This window comes from Tachypleus tridentatus, chromosome 2 (assembly GCF_004210375.1).
Source record: "Tachypleus tridentatus isolate NWPU-2018 chromosome 2, ASM421037v1, whole genome shotgun sequence".
NCBI classification, from domain to species: domain Eukaryota; kingdom Metazoa; phylum Arthropoda; class Merostomata; order Xiphosura; family Limulidae; genus Tachypleus; species Tachypleus tridentatus.
This window is the reverse complement of record NC_134826.1, coordinates 106735557-106758498: the sequence shown is the minus strand read 5'-3', so window position 1 is coordinate 106758498 and position 22942 is coordinate 106735557. Positions and strand designations below refer to the sequence as shown.

General features: G+C 35.2%; 1 protein-coding gene across 2 annotated transcripts in view; it reads right to left on the bottom strand.

Annotated features, from left to right (window-relative positions):
* LOC143244786 (uncharacterized) overlaps positions 1-19930 on the bottom strand; it is a 58781-nt gene extending 38851 nt beyond the window's left edge. Inside the window, exons 1-3 of one of the 2 annotated variants that reach the window (XM_076490105.1) lie at positions 19513-19930; positions 14494-15075; positions 7384-7472 (exon numbers count right to left, since the gene is read on the bottom strand). In XM_076490105.1, the coding sequence (XP_076346220.1) occupies positions 7384-7472; positions 14494-15075; positions 19513-19797 (956 nt within the window). In that variant the 5' untranslated portion in view covers positions 19798-19930. The remainder of the gene's footprint in view (positions 1-7383; positions 7473-14493; positions 15076-19512) is intronic. The other variant, XM_076490107.1, reaches the window with a different exon arrangement.
* Positions 19931-22942: the final 3012 nt, after the last annotated feature.

The window sequence follows — 22942 nt, the reverse complement described above, 5'->3', positions numbered from 1 at the left end:
CTATTTATCTTTATGTTTAAATCTACTACTAGCCAAAATTTGTATCTATGTTGGATGCAAGTGCATACTTATGCATGGGTAAGCATTTAGATTATTTAAAAATCCTACAAGTTAAGTGAAATCCTTGTATCTTAGAAAAATAATATGTGAAGAAAGAAAATACAAGAAAAGTACAGAGTGAGAAAGACAGGGAGACAAAACTTTGCTACTTATTTGACTGTCTTTCCTGCACAACAGGATGCCAACTGGAATATGCAGAGTTAAACATTTGCAATATATAACACAAAAAAAGAATGCAAAGTTAAGCAGAAGTAGTCATGTTTCTATTAAAGTTTGAAAATTTACAGTGTCTTTACACACAAAAAAGTAGCTTTCCTCTCATACTCTGTGATAAAAAGTACAGAATTTAACTTCATAAAAGATCTGTCTTTTCCTTTTTAGTTACTAGTATGAGAAAACAATAATGTTAACTAGTGTCAATCTCTGCTGCACACCCTGGAATTCAGAATGAGGTTGATAACTCTGTAGTCATTGAAAAACTATACAGTTGTGTAGGTGATACTATATCTCATGTGCAGTCTGTTTATCATAGTATGGCTTCTGCTGCAGTAATACAATTGTAGACTCTAGCCCAAGGGCTAAAACTTTTATTTTTATTGCACCAGCATGTTTCATTTTTATTTATGGAGCACTGTTCTCTTGATATTTGTTTTATTTAGTAAGGACAAAATCTGCAACTTCACCATGCATTGAGTTTGTGAAACTACAATCTATAGTTGGAATGTGGATTTTATCAGTTACTACATTAAAATGTAACTTGAACTTTTGATCTTCCTCTGGATACTTTGACCAGTGATGACATCATTGCTGTCTGTAACTTAGAATTAGCACAAATCAAAACTAGAGGTTTGATACTTACTCTAACTCTAGTGCAAAGTGAAAGTGTTAAAATATTACTTCTGATTTTCCTTTAAGGTTTAGAAAAAACCTTTTTCTGAGCATCATAAAATTACACTCAACCTCACAGGTAACCAAACAATAATGCACAAAAGTTCAGTAAAAAGTCCATTCATGATTAACTTTACACATGTAGATGCTTCTTCACCTCTAAAACTAAAGCATGAACTGTCCCCTCTCAGTTTCCATTTTTCAGATTATCTTGCTCTTAAGAGATATAAGTGAAGGTAGAATGTTAAAGGAAAAGAACAGTGACTCTACTTCTGATATCCTAAACCATCTGAAGTTGTGCTGAAGTATATGACTTCATGTTTCAGTGGTTCAGGTACCCCATTTCCACATGTCCAATACTATACACAATCAGACCCACACATTTCAACTACACAAACCTTTATAAAGTGTCTGAATTCTAAAGAGTCACCCATTACCTCTTTATAAGCAACAACAATGCAGGGATTTCAACTGATCCAGCAAACATCAGCGACCCCAAAACTCCACCAAACCCAAAAAGACTGTCAGGAAAAACTAATGGGGGTATCCAATTTTCTTGAACAAATGATGGTCAAGAGGAAGCAAAATTCCTAGACAGACTGTTGGTTACAATTTAGTGATCTTGTTATAAATCCTATGTATAGTTTGTACATTTACTTTTCCTCATTTCTTCCTTTTTGTTTTCAGTGCTTTAAAAATTATTTTAAGGGGTTTTATGTCAGTACTTTTCATTTTGCCATTTATCTACAAGGGTTTTTAATTTATATATTGTTTCTGTTCAATTTATAAAGTTTTTTTCAACAATTCAATGCTTCTTATTCTTTTACATGGTGACATTTGGCTTTGTGTTCCTACCTACTTTTGTGATCTTTCTGTTTCATGTTGTTGTATTTTGATTTTGTTTGATTTTCCATTTCATTTAAAATTTTTCTTATATTACTGTATTTCACTTAAAGGGTTATCACATCTTAAATTCTTTGGTTTTTACTTGTGCAGTAGTTCTTTAACTAACTGCATACTGAATTCATGGTATTCATCATGCATGTTACCAATGTGTACAGGTGATCATACCATTTGTTCCATTTTGTTTCATTCTATCATGTTAGCATCAAATGTAACTGAAAGTTATAATTTTCATCCAATTTCAACATCCTTAATTATTAATAAATTTAGAATAATAACAGTGCAAGGACAAGCGTAAGAAAAGGGGTGAAAAGCTGTTGTATGCTATTAAAATATATCTTACTCTACTTTGTCAATCTTTTTGTGTCCCAATTTTGAAACATTATAAGTCCAATTGAAGTTTTGCAGATTATTCTGTCTGAAATGTTACTCTTGCTTTTGACAGATTGGTCATGAAACTTCCCTGCTTTGTCATACAATAGTTGAATTATGTGCTATTTCATCTTATGTATGAAGAAACCTTTACAAATGTCACACAAAACAAAAACACTTATACATTGCAGTGCCTGTTTTCTCATTGGCAAGTTGTATACAGAATAAGCTTTGTGATTGGAAGTTTGGTGGTTTTCAAGAGAATGCACTCTAACTTTTGAGGAGTTCAATTAATTTTACTTCAGGGAATCAAGACTCGTTTATAGAACCCATCCTTGTTTCATCCTATTCCTGTGATGATTGTTGCATATATGCTGCTTCAACTGAATATATAAGCTAAATATGCATTACACATTTCAACGTTTTGTTTACCGTAACTTCAGCAAGCAATCAACAGATAATTTCTCATTTTCTGTTGCAGGTTTAATAGTTACATACAGTTAAAAGAATTATAAAATTAAAAGAAAATAGATGTAAACTGTTTAAGTTTATGTTGTTTGCAAAGCAACTAGATTATTTGTGCCAAACAACCAGTAAAAAAAAACAAAAAAAAACAGTGAAAGTTATTAATAACAATTAAAAAGGCCAATGGTCCTTAAAAAATTAAAAACATTTGTAAGGTGGACAGTGTCACCATTGCCAATAATACTGTCCAATATCAGGATTAAACCCATGGTAAAAACATGTCTAAAATGATACTGTCACTCACAGTTATAACCATGGCATGACAGTAAAATGTGGGCTATTGGAACTTGAGTGTCACACAGACTGCATATTGGTGCATCAGTCCCAGATAAAATAAAATGAGTTAAAAAACTGTGACCAATGTGTGGCCTAGTTAGGACAACTTCCTCCTTCTGATCCTTCAGAAACAAGATGGCCAAAGTCCAAGAGAAAGTTTTATCTTGAAAAGCTTATCACAATGCTCATTCCAGATTGACTACCAACTGGCACAGAGCCGAGCCTTGAATACAGGGCTGTAGTCCATGTATGGAATAGGCATGGCTGTGATAGCACCAGAGCAGACAGACTTAGCAGTGGTGTAAGCGAGCTCATTCCTGCAAATACCATATTTGCCTGGTATCCAAAAAAACTGGAGAGAAGTAGATGAGAAAGAGAAATGAGCCAGTTAGTTTTGAACATGGACAAAAATAGGGTCAGAACTTGTTGAAACCCACACAGGGTGAGTAAGAGGAGTCTGTATTATTTAAGAAATGAATTAAAATGAGCATTAATCATTTTCTTTAAGATCTTACAGTGACAGCTCATAAAAACAATTGGAAAGTAGTTTGAAGGAATCTTGGGATCCTTCCCAGACTTAGAAAATGGGAGGACAATAGCCTGGTGACAAGCATCATGAAAATCATTCTCCTACCAGATCTGGTTAAAAACAACCAGACGAGCTGCAAGAGAAGTACGAATGAGATGTCAAAGCATCTCATAAGAAATATCATCAGATCCAACTGATGTACAGCTAAACCAATGAAGAACAAGCTTAAGTTTCACCAGTGTAAAGGGTGATTATAGTCACAGAGACGATCAGCTTGAAAGAAAAATGGCAATCGCTCTGTCTGAATCTTGATGGCTAAGAAGGTGGGAGATGAAGCAGAAGTACTTAGAACACAAAAAAAATTTTTGCCAAGAATATCAGCAATGCTCTTGGCATCAGCAACTTCCTGGCCATCAGAGAGCAAGAATAAAAGGTGAGCAGAAGTATACTGCCTACTGATCTTCTGAATCTTGTTCTATTCGACTTTGGAACTGTTGGTAGGAAAGATGCTAGTTGTGTACTTAATCCAATATTCCTTCTGGTTTTGACATCTGGCCTGCACACTGAAAAGTAATGTGATTTAAAAATGTGGGATACCCACAAAAGGTATAACAGGCCCATTTTTGAGCCTTCCATGCTATGTAACAGGCAGGATTCCACCATAGATAAGGATACCATGGAAAACTTGTGGAAGTGAATGGCTTATAGACAACAGCAGGATGAAGTTATGAAAGGAAAGTGAGAGGAACAATTAGCCTGGTCCAGCTTTTATCAAGGCATGCAGGTTGTGTGTTATCAACCACAGCCAGTCCCTCTCAAAATGATAGGAAAATGAACACTGCCCTGTGGGTTACTGTCAACTCTCCATTAAAAGTAACAGAAAAGTGAAGGAGAGCAGATAAAGGCATCAATCCCAGTAAAAGACTGACTAAGTGCATGAAAATAGCATAAGAACCATTACTGAAGAGAAAAAGGTTGTGACCCAAGAGAATACACTCTAGGGAATGACTCCTCCCATCAATGTCAGCACCACCTCAGAGGGGATTATATCCATTAAAATCCCACAGGATTAAAAAGTGAGACTAACTGTTCAATGAGGGTATAAATGTCTGACTGATCATGGGTCTCTACAGGAGACAGGTAGAGAGAACAAACAGTGATAGTACGACTAAAGAAAACACAGATGGCTAGGGCCCCAAGGGTATATCAGGTAGCAAAGACAGGGCAGGCATACACTGATCAACAAGCAGTGCCATCCCTCTATGCACTTGTCCATCACACAACCTGTACAAAGAAGATTACCAAAACCAAATGCATCAGCAGGTTTCAGATATGTTTCCTGTAAAGAAAAACACACAGGATAAGAACCAATCAAATTCTTAATGTCATCTATATTTGAAAGAAAAGCCTGAGAGTTCCACTGTATCAAAGTGGGCATTTTTATTTATGTGGAGAAAAATGGAGCAGGAAGCCCTTCTGTTTTCAACATTTTTTTTTCTATATTGGACGAAGGTCTATTAACTTCTATAGATCCTGCCCTAAGTTGAGCAAGCAGGTTTCTGTCTGTAGACAAAGATTACTGTGACCAAGGGCATGATTGAATAATCGTTTTGCATCTCGGGGTTGGAAAAGATGATGGACCTGGAAGATGTCCAAACCTAAAGCCAAAGAAAGTGGACACAGGCAGCCATCAGAAAGAATGGCAGGAACATAGATGGGAGTACACATAGTCTCACCAACTCTTTTAACCATGGGGGAAAATGTCTTTTCAGATTTTTTGCAAATGACTCTGCTGGAGGCACAGAGAGATCAGTCTGTACTCTCATATGTCTGAGATAGAGTAAGAGATAATAACTTCCAAGCCTCTGGGTAGGAGATATTATTTACAATCTTCAAGCATTGCACCTCTTTATCCTCCATCCACTTGGGAGAACCACTACAGTTAACATAGTGTGGTTTCAGTTCACAATCATAGGTGTCATGGTCTTTGCCACCACAACGATCACACGTTAAAGAACCACAAAATGATGTCTTTGAGTGACCAAACCTCTGACACTGGAAATATCTGATAGGGTTGGCAATGTATGGCCATACCTTACAGTTCAGATAACCTGCCTTGGCTGTGGCAGGTGAATGTGGTGATGTAAACGTCAAAATTAGTAGGCATCATAATTCTGTCTTTGTGAGTGAAGATTCGGCACACCACAGAAACACCTTGGCTGGAAAAAAAACCCAGCAAGGATCTCTGACTCAGGAATATTCTTCAAGCCCTTCTCAACAATAACTCCTGTTGAGGAATTCAGGGTAGCATGAAGAATAACCTCGATGAGTATATTACCAATGCTCTTTAAACTCTGGAAGAGTTTGGTGTGTTATGGTGAAGATTTTTCCAACAAAATGTTTCCTGAGTGCAGCTTCTTTACAGACCTGGGAGAGCTAGCAAGCCCCTCTCATCCCTTTTGATTTAAAAAAGGGGACATCTGCTCTAAAGATTTCTCAAACAAAGAATGCAAAATGAGAAATTGAGATGTTGCATCTGACTTTGGTCACTTTTCAATAATCTGTTTTGTTTTTTTTCATTTATACTTTTTGTTCACAAATGAGGATATCCATAATAAAATACAAACATTTCACTGCCCACAAACCCCATCAGAGAGTACTACAAGAGGATGCACTGCAAAGCCAAGCAAAAAAACTGCAGCAATGGGACATACAAGGACTGGGGACATACAACCCCAGGTTAAGGCATGGGCTTACCAGGCTGAAGACCTGGGCCTCACACTAATTAGGGGACCTCAAGCTCCAACTACAAATGTATTGCATGTAGCGGTTCCATCTCAAAGGGGCCACCTAGTTGAAAAGCTTAGGGCCAATAAAACCCTTAATCTGGCATTGGAGACACACACAAATTTTCTCAAAGATAGAGGCATCTTAAGCTAAAAAAGCTTTATTTTTCTAAAGGGGTGGTTGGTCTTCTGAATGGCTTGCCTTCAAATGTTGTAAATGCAATTAATTGAATGACATTTATAGAAAAGCCTGATAAGTATTTGAGGAATAAGGACTGACTTTACATTTTTTAGTGTTTAGTTTAACTTAATAGAACAGACTAGCTGAACCAAAAGGTCCCTTTCTGTCCTTTAATTTTATGTTAAAATGTTCTTTAATCTTAAAACAAAATTCACTTTGCACTGATTTTGTTTAATCCAATGTGGATAACACTGTTTCTTTACTGAACTTTAGTTACTTAAATAACGAGAGAAATTAACAGAAAGCTCTTTAACCATGTAAAATCAACACCAACACTATATAAAGTTTGAATAGCTTGAGTTTGTTTTCACCAATACCTAATAGCTATTAAAACTACTAAAACAACTTTTATGCTCAAATAAGATATGTATTTATAGCAAACATTTGTTTATTGTATAAAATATGAGCATTATAACTATCATTTAGATTTCTAAGCTTGATATATGACATTTAGATTTTTAAGCTTCATTGACAAAACTGTTGTTTACTTTTTAGAATGTAGAATATCACAAGAGTATAGTCAATCATTCAGCAAGATTAGCCTGTATTATAAAACTATAGTTACAATAATTAGTAATCAAACAATGATTTATGTCTGGTAGAACATAAAACAAGTTTAAATAAAGCATGCAATATGTTCCACTTCATTGTACTTCTAAATTGTTCCTTGACTAATTATTATTATATTAGCATAAAGTGCATCATTTTTCAAGTATGACTGCATGAAGAATTCAAAACAGCATTTGCTGTTTACTTCAATGGTCTTTTAAAACTAATTAGATAAAGAATATTTGTCTACTTACTGTGTAATTTTGCCTTGTATATTGTTCTCAAATGTCACATTTTTATGGTATATTGTATAATCTTGTGGCTGAATGAAGAAATTAGGAAGCTAGAAAAGGAAGCATATAAATATTGCAAATTTATCTTCCTGTACTTGAGATATAGACAATTACATGCATAACTGAAAATGTAAAACATAAAATTTCCACTGGACAATTTCAAATATCCTCCTCAAAATAACAATTTTAAATGGAAAAAAGTGTAAAATGTTCAAAAATATTTTGCATTTAAACCATTTGTAATTCATCAGTATATTTTAAGTCATCAAATCTGAATTTAGCACCAATTAAGTATTACTTCCTGAAAATATTTCTTAATGTATTGTAATGCTTTGCCACAAACCTTCTGTATCAGTTATTCAAAACAAATTGAAGCTGAATGAAGTATTATAAATACTTAGCATATAATTACAAAAGTTAATTCTATTAACATTCACCTACTTAACAAATGAGCCTTGTCAAATCTTAAATATTAGGTCTACCACCTTTAATAAAATAAACATCCTTGTACCAACATAAAATTTTATTCACATATTTCTATTTATTTTCTTTAACTGATTTCTGAAGGTTTAACACTACAAAATAGGGAGGTAAGATACCATAGTCAATAATCTTATTATATTTTGTATACATCTGATGAGCTGATTACACAGATATACATACAGAGGGGGGGACTCCTTTCCAGCTAAATACAGTTGTCAGAAAGACAATATTTAAAAATATTCAAAGTAAAGCAGAGGAGACAAAGATTTGGTTTCTTCACTGAATCCAGTACACTAGATATTCCTAGTATATAAATAAATTATTGCTGTGAAACTTTTAATATAAAAATAATTGTTAGCCATACCATAATTACCATAGTTAGAAAAGTTGTTTTTAAGCATGGTTTATATTAAGATATTCAAAAGTTAACATTTTCCTTATCTGAAAATGTATTTCTGATAGATAGATAGATACTAACCTCCTCACAGAGGATGGCTTGGTTCTTCATGCATCAGCCTATGAGTTTTCCATGCCACTGGTCTTAACTCCCACATAAAAATCATGTGTTTAACATGAAATGCATGATGACACCAACATGTACATAGCTCCCTCTAATAACATGCACTCAAAATAAATTTCATACTTACATAAGGCAAAATGAATGTGCACTGTAAGTAAGGAGAGGACAGGTGAGGTGTGTGGATTTGAGTATCTATCAGAAATACATTTTCAAGGAAAGCAAAATACTAACCATCAAGATGATACCTCATCTTCTCATACAGAATAGCTAGACTCCCAAATTTAAATAGTGAAGAAACTGGTGCAAACATTATTAAACTTAGATGAGCTTCTTCTGGAAAACATCTGAAAAGAAAGTCTGTGGAGTGTCACACTTGATGACACAGGGTCCATAGGGGCACAGCTCTGTGACAGTGCATCTTGTCTCAACCAGGTTGAACTCTTTGTCCAGAAACAAACTTGGGAAAGGCAAAAAGAGACCAAAGTGTCACTATTTTATCATGACCAAACAAACACCTGCACACATGTAGACCATGGGCCAAAAAGTATATAATTTGGTTATGGCTTCATCAAACAGTGCAATGCATGCCTCATCTCAACTGAGAAGACAAGAGTAACAAACCTTTTCCACTGCAAGAAGAGGGCACACTAGCTGTTTGAAGGGTGGTGACCTGCATAAAATAGACAGTGCTACCCCTGTCCTACTTTCCAACATATTTTGCTGTATACAACCAGTAAGGAAGTCTCCAAGGTCTACTCTTTCAGTGGCTAGAAACTGGTAAGTAGAAAGCATTTCCAATCCTCCACTTCAAGAAGGGGTATAGAATTTGAAAAACCTGAATAAGTGGCCAGATTCCATCAGATTCCTACTGCAAAAGTTTTGTTGTCTTTTTACATCCAACAAACAGAAGCCAAAAAAGTGGGCAGTTACTTCCATCATACTGGATTTCCTTCACGATAGTCCATGGTATGGAATAGTCTAAATTAGGAAACTGGGTATTTTTAATACTATGCTCAATAGCTGAGCACCTTCCAATACCCCTGTAGATTTTGGAAACAAAGCATATCCTGGAAGGCAAAACCAACCACCGGGCAGGATCCTACAAAAGAGAAAAAGGAGAAAAAGTGATGAAAAGAAAAAATATACTTATGCTCAAAGGTGGTATGTATTAATAGTTGTATTGAAAAACACTGCATGGAGGAAGTCAAAATCAGTCAGGAGATGAAACAGCTGGATAACGAAAAAAAAACACAGGAGATGAATGAAAGAAGATCCACATGTCAGTCCAAACGATTCTACCCAAGGAACAGTAAAAATGAGATATGAGGAATAAGATAGTTGACTAATATAATATGAAGAAATGGAAAATAATCACTTTCTTAAGCAGCAGAAGTTTTAAAGAAGAAAGCTCTAGTCAGGACAGAGGAGTAACAAAGTACAGTGCAAAGAGCATCAGTGGCATATTCATCAAACAGTGACCACAAGTGAGAAGAAGAAAATATGTCTCCAGAAAAAGAAGGTATAACAAAAATGATTCTACGACAAAACTTTGTAGAATGGACAGCAATTGCCTGTTGTGGAGACACAAGTGTAGAGGACGACATTATGAAAGTTTTCCTCCTATCGTCTTCAAGTCACTGAAAAAAAAAAAGATTCTAACTGCTCAAACTGAGCGCATGAGCAAGAACATGTAAACCACTTCAAAATCTCAGTTGGCCATGAGAGTCAGACAAGTCAGCGAAGAAGAAAGAATCAGAATAAAGTGGAAAGGAGAGGAGAAAAATCTGATAGCAATGAGAAAGCAAAATGTAGCTGATAAAGCCACCCAAAAACAGAAATGGTAGAAAACAACAATGTGTAGTGGATCAACCACATGAAAAATGATGAAAGGTGGGCTATAGAAGGATGCCAAGAAGGAGAGAGAAACTAATGAATCAATGCTTAGAAAAACACAAATTCTACTGAAAGAGTTGAAGAATAACAGGAATGAGATAAGAAAAAGACTATACAATTGTAGAGTCCTGTGGACAATAGACTGAAAAAATCCCACAAATGAATATGAAGGGGCAATGCCCTTGGGTGAAAGAGAAATACAGTTGTGCAAGATAGTGGGAATGTAACAGAGGAAGAGGAAGCCTGGGCACCAATTAATGAAACAGAGAAAATCAAGTTCATGCTGGCCAAAGCAGTGCCATCAAAAGGACCCAACAAGGAGTGAAGCATATCAAGTGTGATAATATGATGTAGAAAAATGTAGAAGAAGAATAGGGAAATAGGTGTAAGAAAAAGATGAATCCTGACCAACAGCATCAAATGCCAAGGCCAAAGAATGAGGAACTGGAGACCAGAAGAGAATAAATTTGGTATTCAAAGCAAAAGCATTGTTGAGAAGAATGTTCAACATTGAGCAATACTGAATGAAAAAACTTGAGGATAAAGAGACCACTCCATAGGTAGAACCCATCTGGTCAAGAAAAGTAATCTGCCACCAAGTTCAGAGCCTCTGATACTTGACAAGACATCAGATGAGCCAAATAGGAATAAGCCCAAAATAGCTGAAGCAGCAGAGTAATAGAGCAGGTATCCCCTGAAAGTCCATTTAAAAAATGACTGTCAAATGTTCAGAATGAATCATGACCAATCAATCAACAAGTTCAAAAATATTAATGTGGAGTGAATGCTCCTCAAAAATCCACACAACCAAAGTCACATAATTATTCAGAGATAATCCCCAACCTGAAAAAGAATGCATATTGGAAGATATGGAGATCCATTCATTAAGGGAAGTGGCATGGAGTTACCCATCATGGTGTTTGTAAAACGAAACACCAAAGTATTCTTTAAAAAAAGAGGATAAGAAAGGAGCTAAATTAAGGACAAAAAATCCAAGACAGGTTCCACTGGTCTCACTATTTCTACAGTAAAAGGTACATGTGTGACCTAAATGAATGACTGGTTCAAACAAACCAGAAACACAGACAAAAAACAAAACAAAAACCCTCAAGCACAGAATACAAAAGAGAAGCCCAAGTATTGGTGACAAGCTTGATTAGTCATGTAGCCTCCTGCAGAAGAATGATGGTGTGAGAAAATATGAGTCCTCTTGAGAAGGGGTGAGGAGAAGCCAATTATCCTCTGACCTTCTGAATCTTGTCCCATATGACTTTGGGACTGGTGGCAGAAGAGACACTGGTTGTGAATTTAATCCAAGATTCCTTCTGACTTTGCTGTCTTACCTGCCAAGCATGTGCATGGGCCCACAGAAAAGCAATGAGATTTGAAAGCATGGAACATCTACTAAAGGTATCCCAGACCTGTTTCTGAGTCATCCATGCCATGTGGCAGGCAGGATTCCACCATGGAGGAGAATACTGTGGAAAACATGTTGAGGTTTCAGGAATACATTGCACTGCTGCTTGGATAATACTGTCAATCACTGCCACCATGCAATCACCTATCAATGGCAAAATCAAGTTCTGTGAGAGTAGTAAAAGAGGGCCACTTGGCATTGAGACACCTTCCACCAGGTTACACAGCTCTGGTAGCATCAACCACAGCCAGTCTCTCTCAAAATGACAGGAAAATGATCACTGTCCCATGGGTTACTGTCAACCTTCCATGAAAAGTGGGAGAATAGTTAAGGGAAGCAGACTGAGAGATCAATAACAGTAAAAGACTGACTAGGTAGGTGCATGAAAATAAGTATAAGAACAAGTACAGAAGAGAGAAAGATTGTGATCTGAGAGCATTTGCTCGATAGAGCAACCCCTCCAATCAATATCAGCACCTACCCAGTGGGGATTACATCCATTAAAGTCCCCCAGCATTAAAAAGGGAGACAGCAACTGTTCAAGGAGAGCATCAATATCTGATTGATCATAAGCCTTTCCAAGCAACAGGTAGAAAGAACAAACAGTGATGGTACAACTCAAAGAAACACGGATGGCTACGGCCTCCATAGGTGTTGAGTGGCAAAGACAGAGTGGGCACATGTTGAACGATTAACAGTGCCACCTCTGCATGCACTCATTCATTACATAACCTGTCATTTCTGTACAAAAAAAACCTTGACAGTTCCACTGTATCAAAGTGGCCGTTTTTATTTAATGTATAGGCTAATTGGGTAGAGAGCCTTTCTGTTTTTGATCATGTCTTTTTTCTTTAATTTCTTTACTCAAAGGTGATCTATCAACCTCCACAGATCCTGCCCTGGGTCAATTGGGCAAGTTTCTGTCATTGGAAGAAGATTCCAGTAAATGAGGGCATGAACAAATGATCGTTCTGCATATCAGGACCACAGTCAAAGATGGACCTGTAACCAATGGAACTGAATCTGCCATGGCAACGAGCACACGTCAAGGAACCACGACATGATGTCTTCAAGTGACCAAACTGCTGACACTGGAAACATCTGAGGGTTCAGAATATATGGCCGTACCTTGAAATTAAGATAACCTGCCTTGATGGTGGTAGGCAAACATGGTGATGTAAATGTGAAAATTAAGACATTGGTAGGCATCATAATTCCATTTTTGCAAGTAGAAATACACTTCACTGCAGAAACTGCATGGGTGTAAAAACCAGCTAGGATTTCTAAATTGGGATGTTCTTCAAATCCTTCTCAACAATAACACCTCATGACCAATTCAAAGTAACATGGGGAGTAACCTTAATGGGTATATCCCCAATGGCCTTCAAATGCAAGAAAAGTTCACTGTATTTAGGAATAGATGTTTCCACCAATATGTTATAAGAATTAAGCCTTCTGACTGACTTAGGAGAGCCAGCAAGTTCCTCTAGTGCCTTCCAAATAAAAAAGGGAGACATTTGCCCTAAAGATTTGTCTGATAAAAAATGTAATATTAGAAAATGAGATACAGGCATTAAAGAAGTTAAAGATTGCTGTTCAGAACCTTCATTTACCAATGGTCTCTTTTTCACTTTTTTTTATTAAATCTGATTAGGGGGATCCATAATAAAGAAAGAATGGAGCCCTATGAGGGGACACACTCACTACAGTGCCAAAGAAGTACACTGCAGCAATACCAGAGTTTCATAAGCACTATTCCCAAACAACTGCATCAGATACAATGTCCACAACACCCACTGAAAACATCCAACTCTAATACTTGGTCCAAGGACCAGTCAATTGACCCTAGAGGGTCACCCATTTACAAGAATTCACGGCCAAAGTGGTGTGTTAGAGTCGGACCCATCAACCACCAGAAACCTCTCCTCCCCTTCACGGGTCACCACACATGGGTGGACATTTAGCTCCCAGAGGAGGTAAACTGATAAACTAAATGAATAAAACCTTATCTGAGGTCCCCTCACCACATACAGAAATCCACACCAAGGGGATAGTGCTGAAAATAACAATGAAATTTATTTTGAGTACAAATACTTATGGGAATTCTACTGCATGTGGAAGATGTGTTGCTCTCCTATTGGTAAAGTGCTATTGTAGAATGATGATTACATCATGCACCAGCACAGCTATAATAAGCATCTTAGGTTGGAGGGACCTAAAGACTAATGACATGTACAATATTTAAAAAAAAAAGAAGCATAAAAAATAGCTATTGCATGAAGAGAAGTAAGTATATTATTTTGGAAATCATATTAATGCTCTGTTAGTATTAAGCTGATCCAAGTTGATTGGTATGGTTAGTATGCAGACATATTTTTAATTATTGTGTCAGTCACTTCTAATAAACACAGTACAATTTGAAACATGCAGAGTATGAGACTGTTCACAGTATCACTAATTTATACAATAAAACAAAACTTTTATTTTCTTCTGAAACTAGAGATAGTTTCGTTTTTTAAAAATATTTATTGTGTACTATTAAATGTTGTTTTTATCTTTAATAGATCTATGTTATTGAAATGTCCCATCTTTCATGCCATAAAATATTTTCCTAACTTTGGAATATTTTTAAGTAATGCACTTGTGCTTTATATTGCATAAAGTATATTACATGGTAGATGTTAAGAAAGTGTTAGCCTTTAATTTGAGCCTTCACACATTCACTTACATTTACCAAATGATACTTTCCCATACTTACAGTGTTAGCTAAGACTAAATGTATTTTCTGCAGCTGGTCTTCAGTGGGTTTTCCAGCTGGATGTGGTGGTTCATTGTTTTTTGAATCACTGGCACAAAGAATAGTCTGTCGTTCAAAATCTGACAAAGGTGCTGGGCTCAGTCCTCTCACATGGCTACTTCTGTCCATTTCTACACAAAACACATGGTATGGTTCAACACCCAGATAACCATTAAAATGAGCTAATGATGTCAGCTGAAAGCAATGCTTCTTTGAAGAAAAGAAACACCAACTATCTTTGAGATGAATGTCATCTGATAATGCCAAACAAGGTTTAATTATCATCCACACTGGATCAAGTACAGTGCTTAAATGTATTTCTGTGAATCCAGTCTCTTTTGCTAAACACTGCCTCTCCTCAATAGTCTTATTTGGCAAATTGGTCAACACAACCCACTTATTTCTGTAATACTTGTGATATTCCTGTATACTGTTATCATGATAGTAAACATCTGGCTGAGGTTCACATGAGACGGAAACTGACGTTCTTGCCTGCAAAGCCAAAAATGGCATTCTATGTTCGAGTAGTCCTCTTTTTAAAGCCTGAAAAAAATTAAAAAACCCAAGCCATCTGTTCATTTACTTAAACTTATCTGTATGTGAATCAAAACTGCAAAACATTAGTTTATAATTCGTGTATGAATGAATTCATCATGATCTTATATTAACCAACTTCTTTTACATAGTAATTTAACATTTCTTTAATTTGACTGGTATATTATGAATAACTAGCATATTTCAGGAGTTTACAAACCTGTCATACTATTACCAGTATGACTAAAAATCACTTAATTCCCAAAGAAAAACAAAGGTTCATTTAGCCCATCTACGTACCAATTTATTAAAAATACATATAGAAACTCCCTTCACACATCCAACTAATATCACTAAAATATTCATCCAATCACATATTTGAAACTCTTTCAACGTTGGAGCTTCTATCACACCTGAAAAAAAACCATTCTGTAGGCTAATTACTCTATTTGAAAATTAGCAATTGTTTAGAGTCATATCTGAGTTTTTCATGTTAAACTTAAAATCTCTAGTATTATTGTTTGTACAATTTCATATGAGAAAAACACCTGAATTTACAAATTCCAAGCCTTTTACAATCTTTAAAACTTCATACAAGGCCCTTCAAAAACCTACTTGAGTAAAAATGATAAATACTGCAATACATCCCTTCAAGACCAAGACTCCTCAAGTTAACTCTTCTCTGACTACTCAACATTCTTCGTTTCACTACAACATTTACAGATACAGAATTCATTGAGTGCCATGGTTTGATATTTCATTAGTTATATAAAACTTGAAACTGGTAACCTTTAGAAAGTTTGAAGGGGAATATTGTTTCTTCATGATGGCATAAAATTCCAAATTCATATGGCAATATTCAAGAAGTCTCAGGTTTTTGTAGGGGCCAGTTTCTTTACAGCAGGTGTCTGTGATTTGTTAGTAATAAACTTTAACAAGAAATAAACAGCACATAATCCACTTATTTAAAAGCAATATATGTGTGTGTGTATATATATATATATATATATATATTCAAAACAAGTCAAATATATATACAAAAATTCATCATGCTACTGTTTACCACAGTTGCATAAACTGTTTTAAATATTTTTTTTTTTATCATTATCAGTTCACACAGGTTGTTTCAATTGCTTTAGAACCGAAATGTCAAGATAAATTAGTCCCTCATGTGTTATCACAACTGAATCAGTGCTAAGTTTACTTACATTACCTCATTTGTTATAACTGTTGTATCTAGATCTTTAAATAATAATTTTTTATGTCAAAAGTCTATACACTGGTTCAATTACTTTACAACCCAACTAACAAGATGAATTATTATTCCTTATTTTTGTTTTTAATACATATATATATATTTATTTATTATAAAACTTTTATGTTAGAAATCTCCCATTATGATTAAACTGGCAATCACACAGTCTAACTTCACTTTTTCACTTTTGCTTTCACTAACTTACAAATACATGGAGCTATAAAAAAAAGTAACACATAACAGAAAAATTTAAAACATTTTAAAACTTTGAGCAAGGTGACATCAATAGTATTACAAAAGACTACTATAAAAATTAAATTGCATACACAAAGTATGACAAGCACAGTTACGTGACAAAACTTCTCACAACCATCATTTTTAATAATTAACTTTTAAACTGAACAGTCTTGTATATCCAATACGAGGGAGGATATACATTTACCCATAGCAGATATAGTTGGAACAGCAGAAAATGGGTTTGAATACTCTATTTTTATTGAATGCCACTTTGGCAATTTGATCACCAAAACCATAACCAACCATTAGTTTTAAGATTTTACTGCATATAATTAAAACTAATTATATAACAGTTGCTTCTGTGATATAACATTATGCCATTATTTAAACTACATTAACTTTTCTCAAAGCATTGACTGTCAAACTGATAATTATTGTAACTTTGCTGACAATGTTTTATTAGTTCTTAAATTTCTCAATGTTTAACACACTTACTTTTCAACTTGTATAGAAAATTTAATTATTTTTTTTTACTTCCTGGTGTCTGCTTGATGTATTTCATTAAAGACAGAGGTTAAGGTGATATCATTTGCATCAGACAAACCTCATCGTATGTTTACATGTTGTTTTCTTTGTATTACATTTATTATTACTATATTTTAATTACAGAGCAAATACTTTAGCTATTTATTGTATGGTAAAGGATTCTTTACCTTCTTATTTATTATCTAAAACCTTTTCACAATGGGCTTGGTATAATATGCATAAGTTTGTCTACACATCTGCACTACAGCTTTTAATAGAGCATGTGTATCTCTTCTCCCCTCTCTATATGTGTGTGTGTGTGTGTGTGTGTATACATATTAGAAGCAGTGATATTCCAAAGTATGATTATTGTACTGGTAACAAAGATAACATGATGTAACACAATTGTTAATTTTTCTTGTTCCTGGGCAGAAAGTGTTATTTCCCAATTGCTTATGCCTAAAGTAAATGGAAAAGACCTATTTTTCTCTTCAAACTTTGCTTTTCTGACCTGGGTCATGAATTTTATAAATTTACCAATCTTCCAGAACATTCCAGGTTGATTCAGTGCTGAGTAGCAGAAGGAGAATTTTCTCAAACTTAAAAGAATTTTCTAGAATATTGAAGAACTTCAGTCATCAAAATGAGCTCTGCTTCTGCTACAATTTTTCCAGTCTGTGTGAGGCAACTGGAATTGCCTGAAACCTGAACAAGTGACTTCTCTTCATTGATAGCTCATCCAGAAGCCTCAAAGCTGTGCTGCTTCATAACTGGAATAAGTATCTGTCTCTTCCCCTGGCTCATTTGGTGCACCTCAAAGAGGAATACAACAGCATAAAACCTTTCTAGAAGCTTTAAAGTATGACGAGTATGGCTGAGAGGTTATTGGAGACTTCAATATGGTGGCATTCCTGATGGGTCTCCAAGGTGGCTTTACCAAGTTTCCCTATTATCTTTGCCTTTGGGGCAGCAGGAATACAGCAGCACACTACAACAGGAAGCACTGGCCACAATGGACCAAGTTCTTTATGGAGAGGCACAATATCAAGTGTGAGCCACTAGTGGACCTCCAGAAGGTGTTGTTCCCACCACTGCAATAAAATTTGGTCTTATGAAACAATTTGTCACAGCTCTTAATAAGGAGTCTGCAGACTTCAAGTACCTTCGGAGACTTCTTCCCTAAGCTGTCTGAGGCAAAGGCCAAAGCTGGTGTCTTTATTGGACCACAAATAAAGAAGATTTTGGAGTACACAGAATTCCCCAAGAAGCTCAGTAGGAAAGAAAAAAAGCTTGGGGCAGCTTTGTCGCAGTGGTTCAGGACTTCTTGGGCAATAACAAGCCCAAAAATTATGTGTAACTAGTTGAGGCTCTGGTGAAGAACTATGGCAAAATGCGCTGCAGGATGTTCCTGAAAGTTCATATCCTTGACGCTTATCTTGATAAATTTGAGAACATGGGAGCATACTGAGAGGAGCAAGATGAGTGCTTCCACCAAGATATAATGGACTTTGAATGCCACTACCAGGAGCTTATAATGAAAACATGATGGGAGACCATATTTGGGGACTGATATGTGAAAGTGATTTATATTACAGTCGCAAATCTCGAAAAACTATTCACTTCTAAACATTTTTGTATAACTTTAGTATAAATACATGTAAATCTTGATTCATATGTTGTTTTATTCAGACCTTATGTACATAAAAATGTGCAAAATTGCCTGTTTTTTACATAGAAAATTGGTTAATTTCTAAATTTCATTATCCAAGTAACAAAAGAAAAGATTGAAGGGAATAATGGCCATTTTCTGTACTTTTACAACATAAGCAATTAAGAAATACAACATACTATCCAGGAACAATATTTGTGTTACATAGTGTAATTTTATTTTTACTGTGCATTACGCTTGTTATTTCTCTTAGTCTTAAAATTCCATGGCCTGCTTTAGTCCTTTTTGAAACAAAATAATATACAAAAAAAATATTTTCAAAAAGCTGTAAAATATATTATTGTTTCTCGAACTGATAAGATAATTTATTTTTGGAGTTTAAAACAGTAAAATGAATGGAATAACTGCTTGAATTGCCATGTCCTTCTTGGTTCTATGCTTATTTCATGCATAGAACCTAGAAGGATGTGGCAAATGCAACAACATAAAAAAAAAGCTAAGAATGATTTCACACTTTGAATGGTTCACTTTTCGAATTATCTCTTAAGTGAAAATGTTAAGGAATTATTTTGGGTACAACTACATCATTTCACAAGAATGATAAAACCAACAAATGACATACTTCATACTATTCAGACTGTAGAGTATGTAAGAAAATATTTAAATACGAAATATTTTGCAGTCTTGCTGTTAGACTAATATTAGTAATTTCATACATGTTATCATTAATTATGATTTTAAAAAGTACTTGGAAACTTACACAACACCAAAACGAGATGAGAATACCTCTCACATCAGTGCTTGTGCGAATATTTATGTGGTTATGATGCAAGTTCAAAGACGAGCCAATAATCAAGTTTCGTATACTACCACTAAAGTTAAATATCGAAAAACAACTGCCCGTATTATGTAAACCAGTGTTACTGAAGGTAGCAGTACTACTAACATTAAAATTTTGATGACCTCTAACCAAAGTTGGTGATCCTCTGAAACCTCCGATAACTTGATATAACGATATTTTCGAATTACGAAAGCAGTGTGCCATTGTAATTCAAACAATATTTGTATTCAGTCATATAAAACAAATCAAAAGAATTTTTACATATAGCGAACCTGACTAGACTAATGTTATATCCAACACACTCTTATACCAACATATAGATACCTACGCCACCTTTAATATGCAATTAAAATATTATTGTACATGGCAAGAAACAAAAAAACTGACTATAGCAATAATAATGTTTTGAAACACAAAACTTTCATCAGAGGCCTCTAAAGTAAACTAGTTAAAATGATATACTAATAGTAGAATGCTTACTAATTGCACAAATCTTTTCTAGTTAGTGGACCTCAACATCTCGTAAGGATCAATTCTCTTTTTTTTGTTCCCCGTTGTGACAACGGTAAGTGTGCGTTTTCTTATAGTAAAGCCACATCGGGGTATCTGCTAAGGTCACCAAGGAAATCGAGCCCCTGATTTTAGCGTTGTAAATCCGAAGACTTATTGTTGTACCATCAGGGGGACAACGGCAATTCTAAGGATTTACAACACTAAAATAGGGGTTCGAATCCCTTCAATGAGCACAGCAGATATCTTTGCTATAAGAAACATACACACACACACACACATTCTTTTTTCACTTTCACAGCTAAATTTAATCCAGGAATGTTGAAAGCTGAATAACTCATTTTTAACATTTTCTGTACTGCTGCCAAATAAAATCATGCTACATCACAAAGGTATGAGAGACATTTTATCCCAACAAAGCCTATATCTATAGTGATCAGATTCAAGGCAATGAAAGTCGTAAGTGAAAAAGAAATTCTCAGTGACCACAGAAACGGTTATACTTTGGCTTAACTACATCATCTAAAGATGCCTGTAAAGGATTATCAAGTCAGAAACACGATCCAGCACCTTAATACAGATGCACCAAATACTAGTTTGTGTGTAAACTTACCTAAAAACTATTATGATAGTTATTTCATCGGAAAATCTGCTGTTATCTTTTTTCTTTCTGGTCAAAATTCTTGCCGTGAAGACTGATTTGTTTATTTTATTACTTTCGCGCAAAACTATACGAGATCTATCTGCGCTAGCCATTCCCAATTTAGAAATGTAAGACAAGAGAGAAGGCAACTAGTCATCACTACCTGCCGCCATTTATTAAACTACTCTTTTACTAACGAAGAGTGGGATTGACCGACACTTTATAAAGTCCCCACGACTGAAAGGACAAGTATGTTTGGTGTGACGGGGATTCGAATCCGTGCCCCTTAGATTACGAGTCGAGCGCCCTAACCACCTGGACACGTCTGGGTGTAATAAAGACTGAAACATCTCCTTTAGTATGGTATGAAGGCATAATTATGAGCATTTACATAATCACGTGGTCCAGAAAATTGTTATTTTCGTTCTAAATACATTTTGTTTTGATGTTTTCTTGTAGATAATATCCACTCTGCCTGTGGTAAAGTTGATGAAATTCATGAAAATTGAAGGTTAGCCACAGATATTCCGTTTTCTAGGAGAACAGAGGCTATAACCTTAACATTGTAATGTGAGAACGATCAGCCATATGGCAGAGGTAGTGCGTATGAGAGACTTAGACTACCTAAATAAACCAATTCTCATGGGCATTTTTCTCACCAACTCAAAAATATTATACGTTACTTGTGTGGGAGTGGGGGGTATAGAGCTCGAAACAGGATGCATGTGAATCACTAACTATTTCTATTCATTATGGAGAATGACTAATTCTTCTTTACTGTGCAACCCCCACTGTGTGACAAAATAGCCTACCCAAATAAAAGACTCATTTACAGCCTATGGTTAGAAGGAGTCATTGTTGGCAACTGTGATGTTTCTTGTACATTAGATTACCACACTTCTACTTGGTTTTCAACATGAGTTGATTGATAGAAACATATTTTTAGAGGTTGCAGATGCTAACTGATTTGACAAAAGGGGACAGTTCACTGTCCTAACAATATTTTTTTATATAAATAAAATAGTTTTACACGTCACATTAAGTGCTCAATATGCTTGTCTTCTTAGTTGAAATGAGCATTTAGCTAAATTCACATTACTCTGTTATTATCTTGATTAATCCTCCCTTCATAAAGTGGGCCTAGCTAATATTCATGCAGAAATCGGTATAATTTGATAATTTCACAGATACAACAGGGATTTTGTAACTGAGATCACAAGAGTAGTTAGGACTTAAGAAAATCGTCGTATATTTAGACTGAACATATGGTTTTGTAAGTCTGTACTCAGGTGAATTCCGATTATCTTGGTGTTTGTTTGCTACCTTTACTTAGCCTGAGACTTGAGGATGTCTTCAAACACTCAGTCCCTAACTTTTAAATTTTCAAAAGCAGAAATAACGCTGTAGTGACAATACGCACACCAATTTACCGTCAAAAAACATCTGTGATTAAACAACTATTGTAACAGTGTCTCCCTTCTCTACCAGCTACCTTTTATATAAAAACTTAGAGAGCTGTAAATTAAGGAGAACCATGTGATATGGCTTCTTTCTGTTACTACTATAAACTTTACTATATATAGTAAAGAACAAAAGTTCAGCAAGGGTTATATACCAACTTCTATGAAAGCTAATTTAATTTTGGTAATCTAAATATATTGTGTTATTTGCAAATATCAAAGACTGTTATACTGTCAAAGGAGTTTGTTCCTTAGATAAAAAATTGTTTTAACTTCAAGATGGATGATACTTATATTCCTTTATATGTCCAAATGATTATACATTGAAGACATTATGGGCCCGGCATGGCCAGGTGGTTAAGGCACTTGACTCGTAATCCGAGGGTCGCGACTGCGTTTATTTGGTTTCTTAATATGTTTAATTTTTGTTTTGTTTCATGTGCTGAACCATATGGAATGTATAGTCCAGTATGGGTGATTCTTCTGTAGACTCTGTTTTGAGTTATGTATCGGTTCATTTAATTTTTGAGGTTAATAAATGTTATTTGGTTAGTTTTCTTTTGTTCACGGGTGAATGTAATGTTGGGGTTATGGAGTTAGCTATTTAAAAAAAAACAACTAAGTGTGTGTTCTGTAGATATGAATCCAGCAATTGTATCGTCAACATATCTATACCAGTATAGTGATGGGTGTAAGGCTGAACTTATTCCTTGATATTTAATTTGTGTCATGTAAA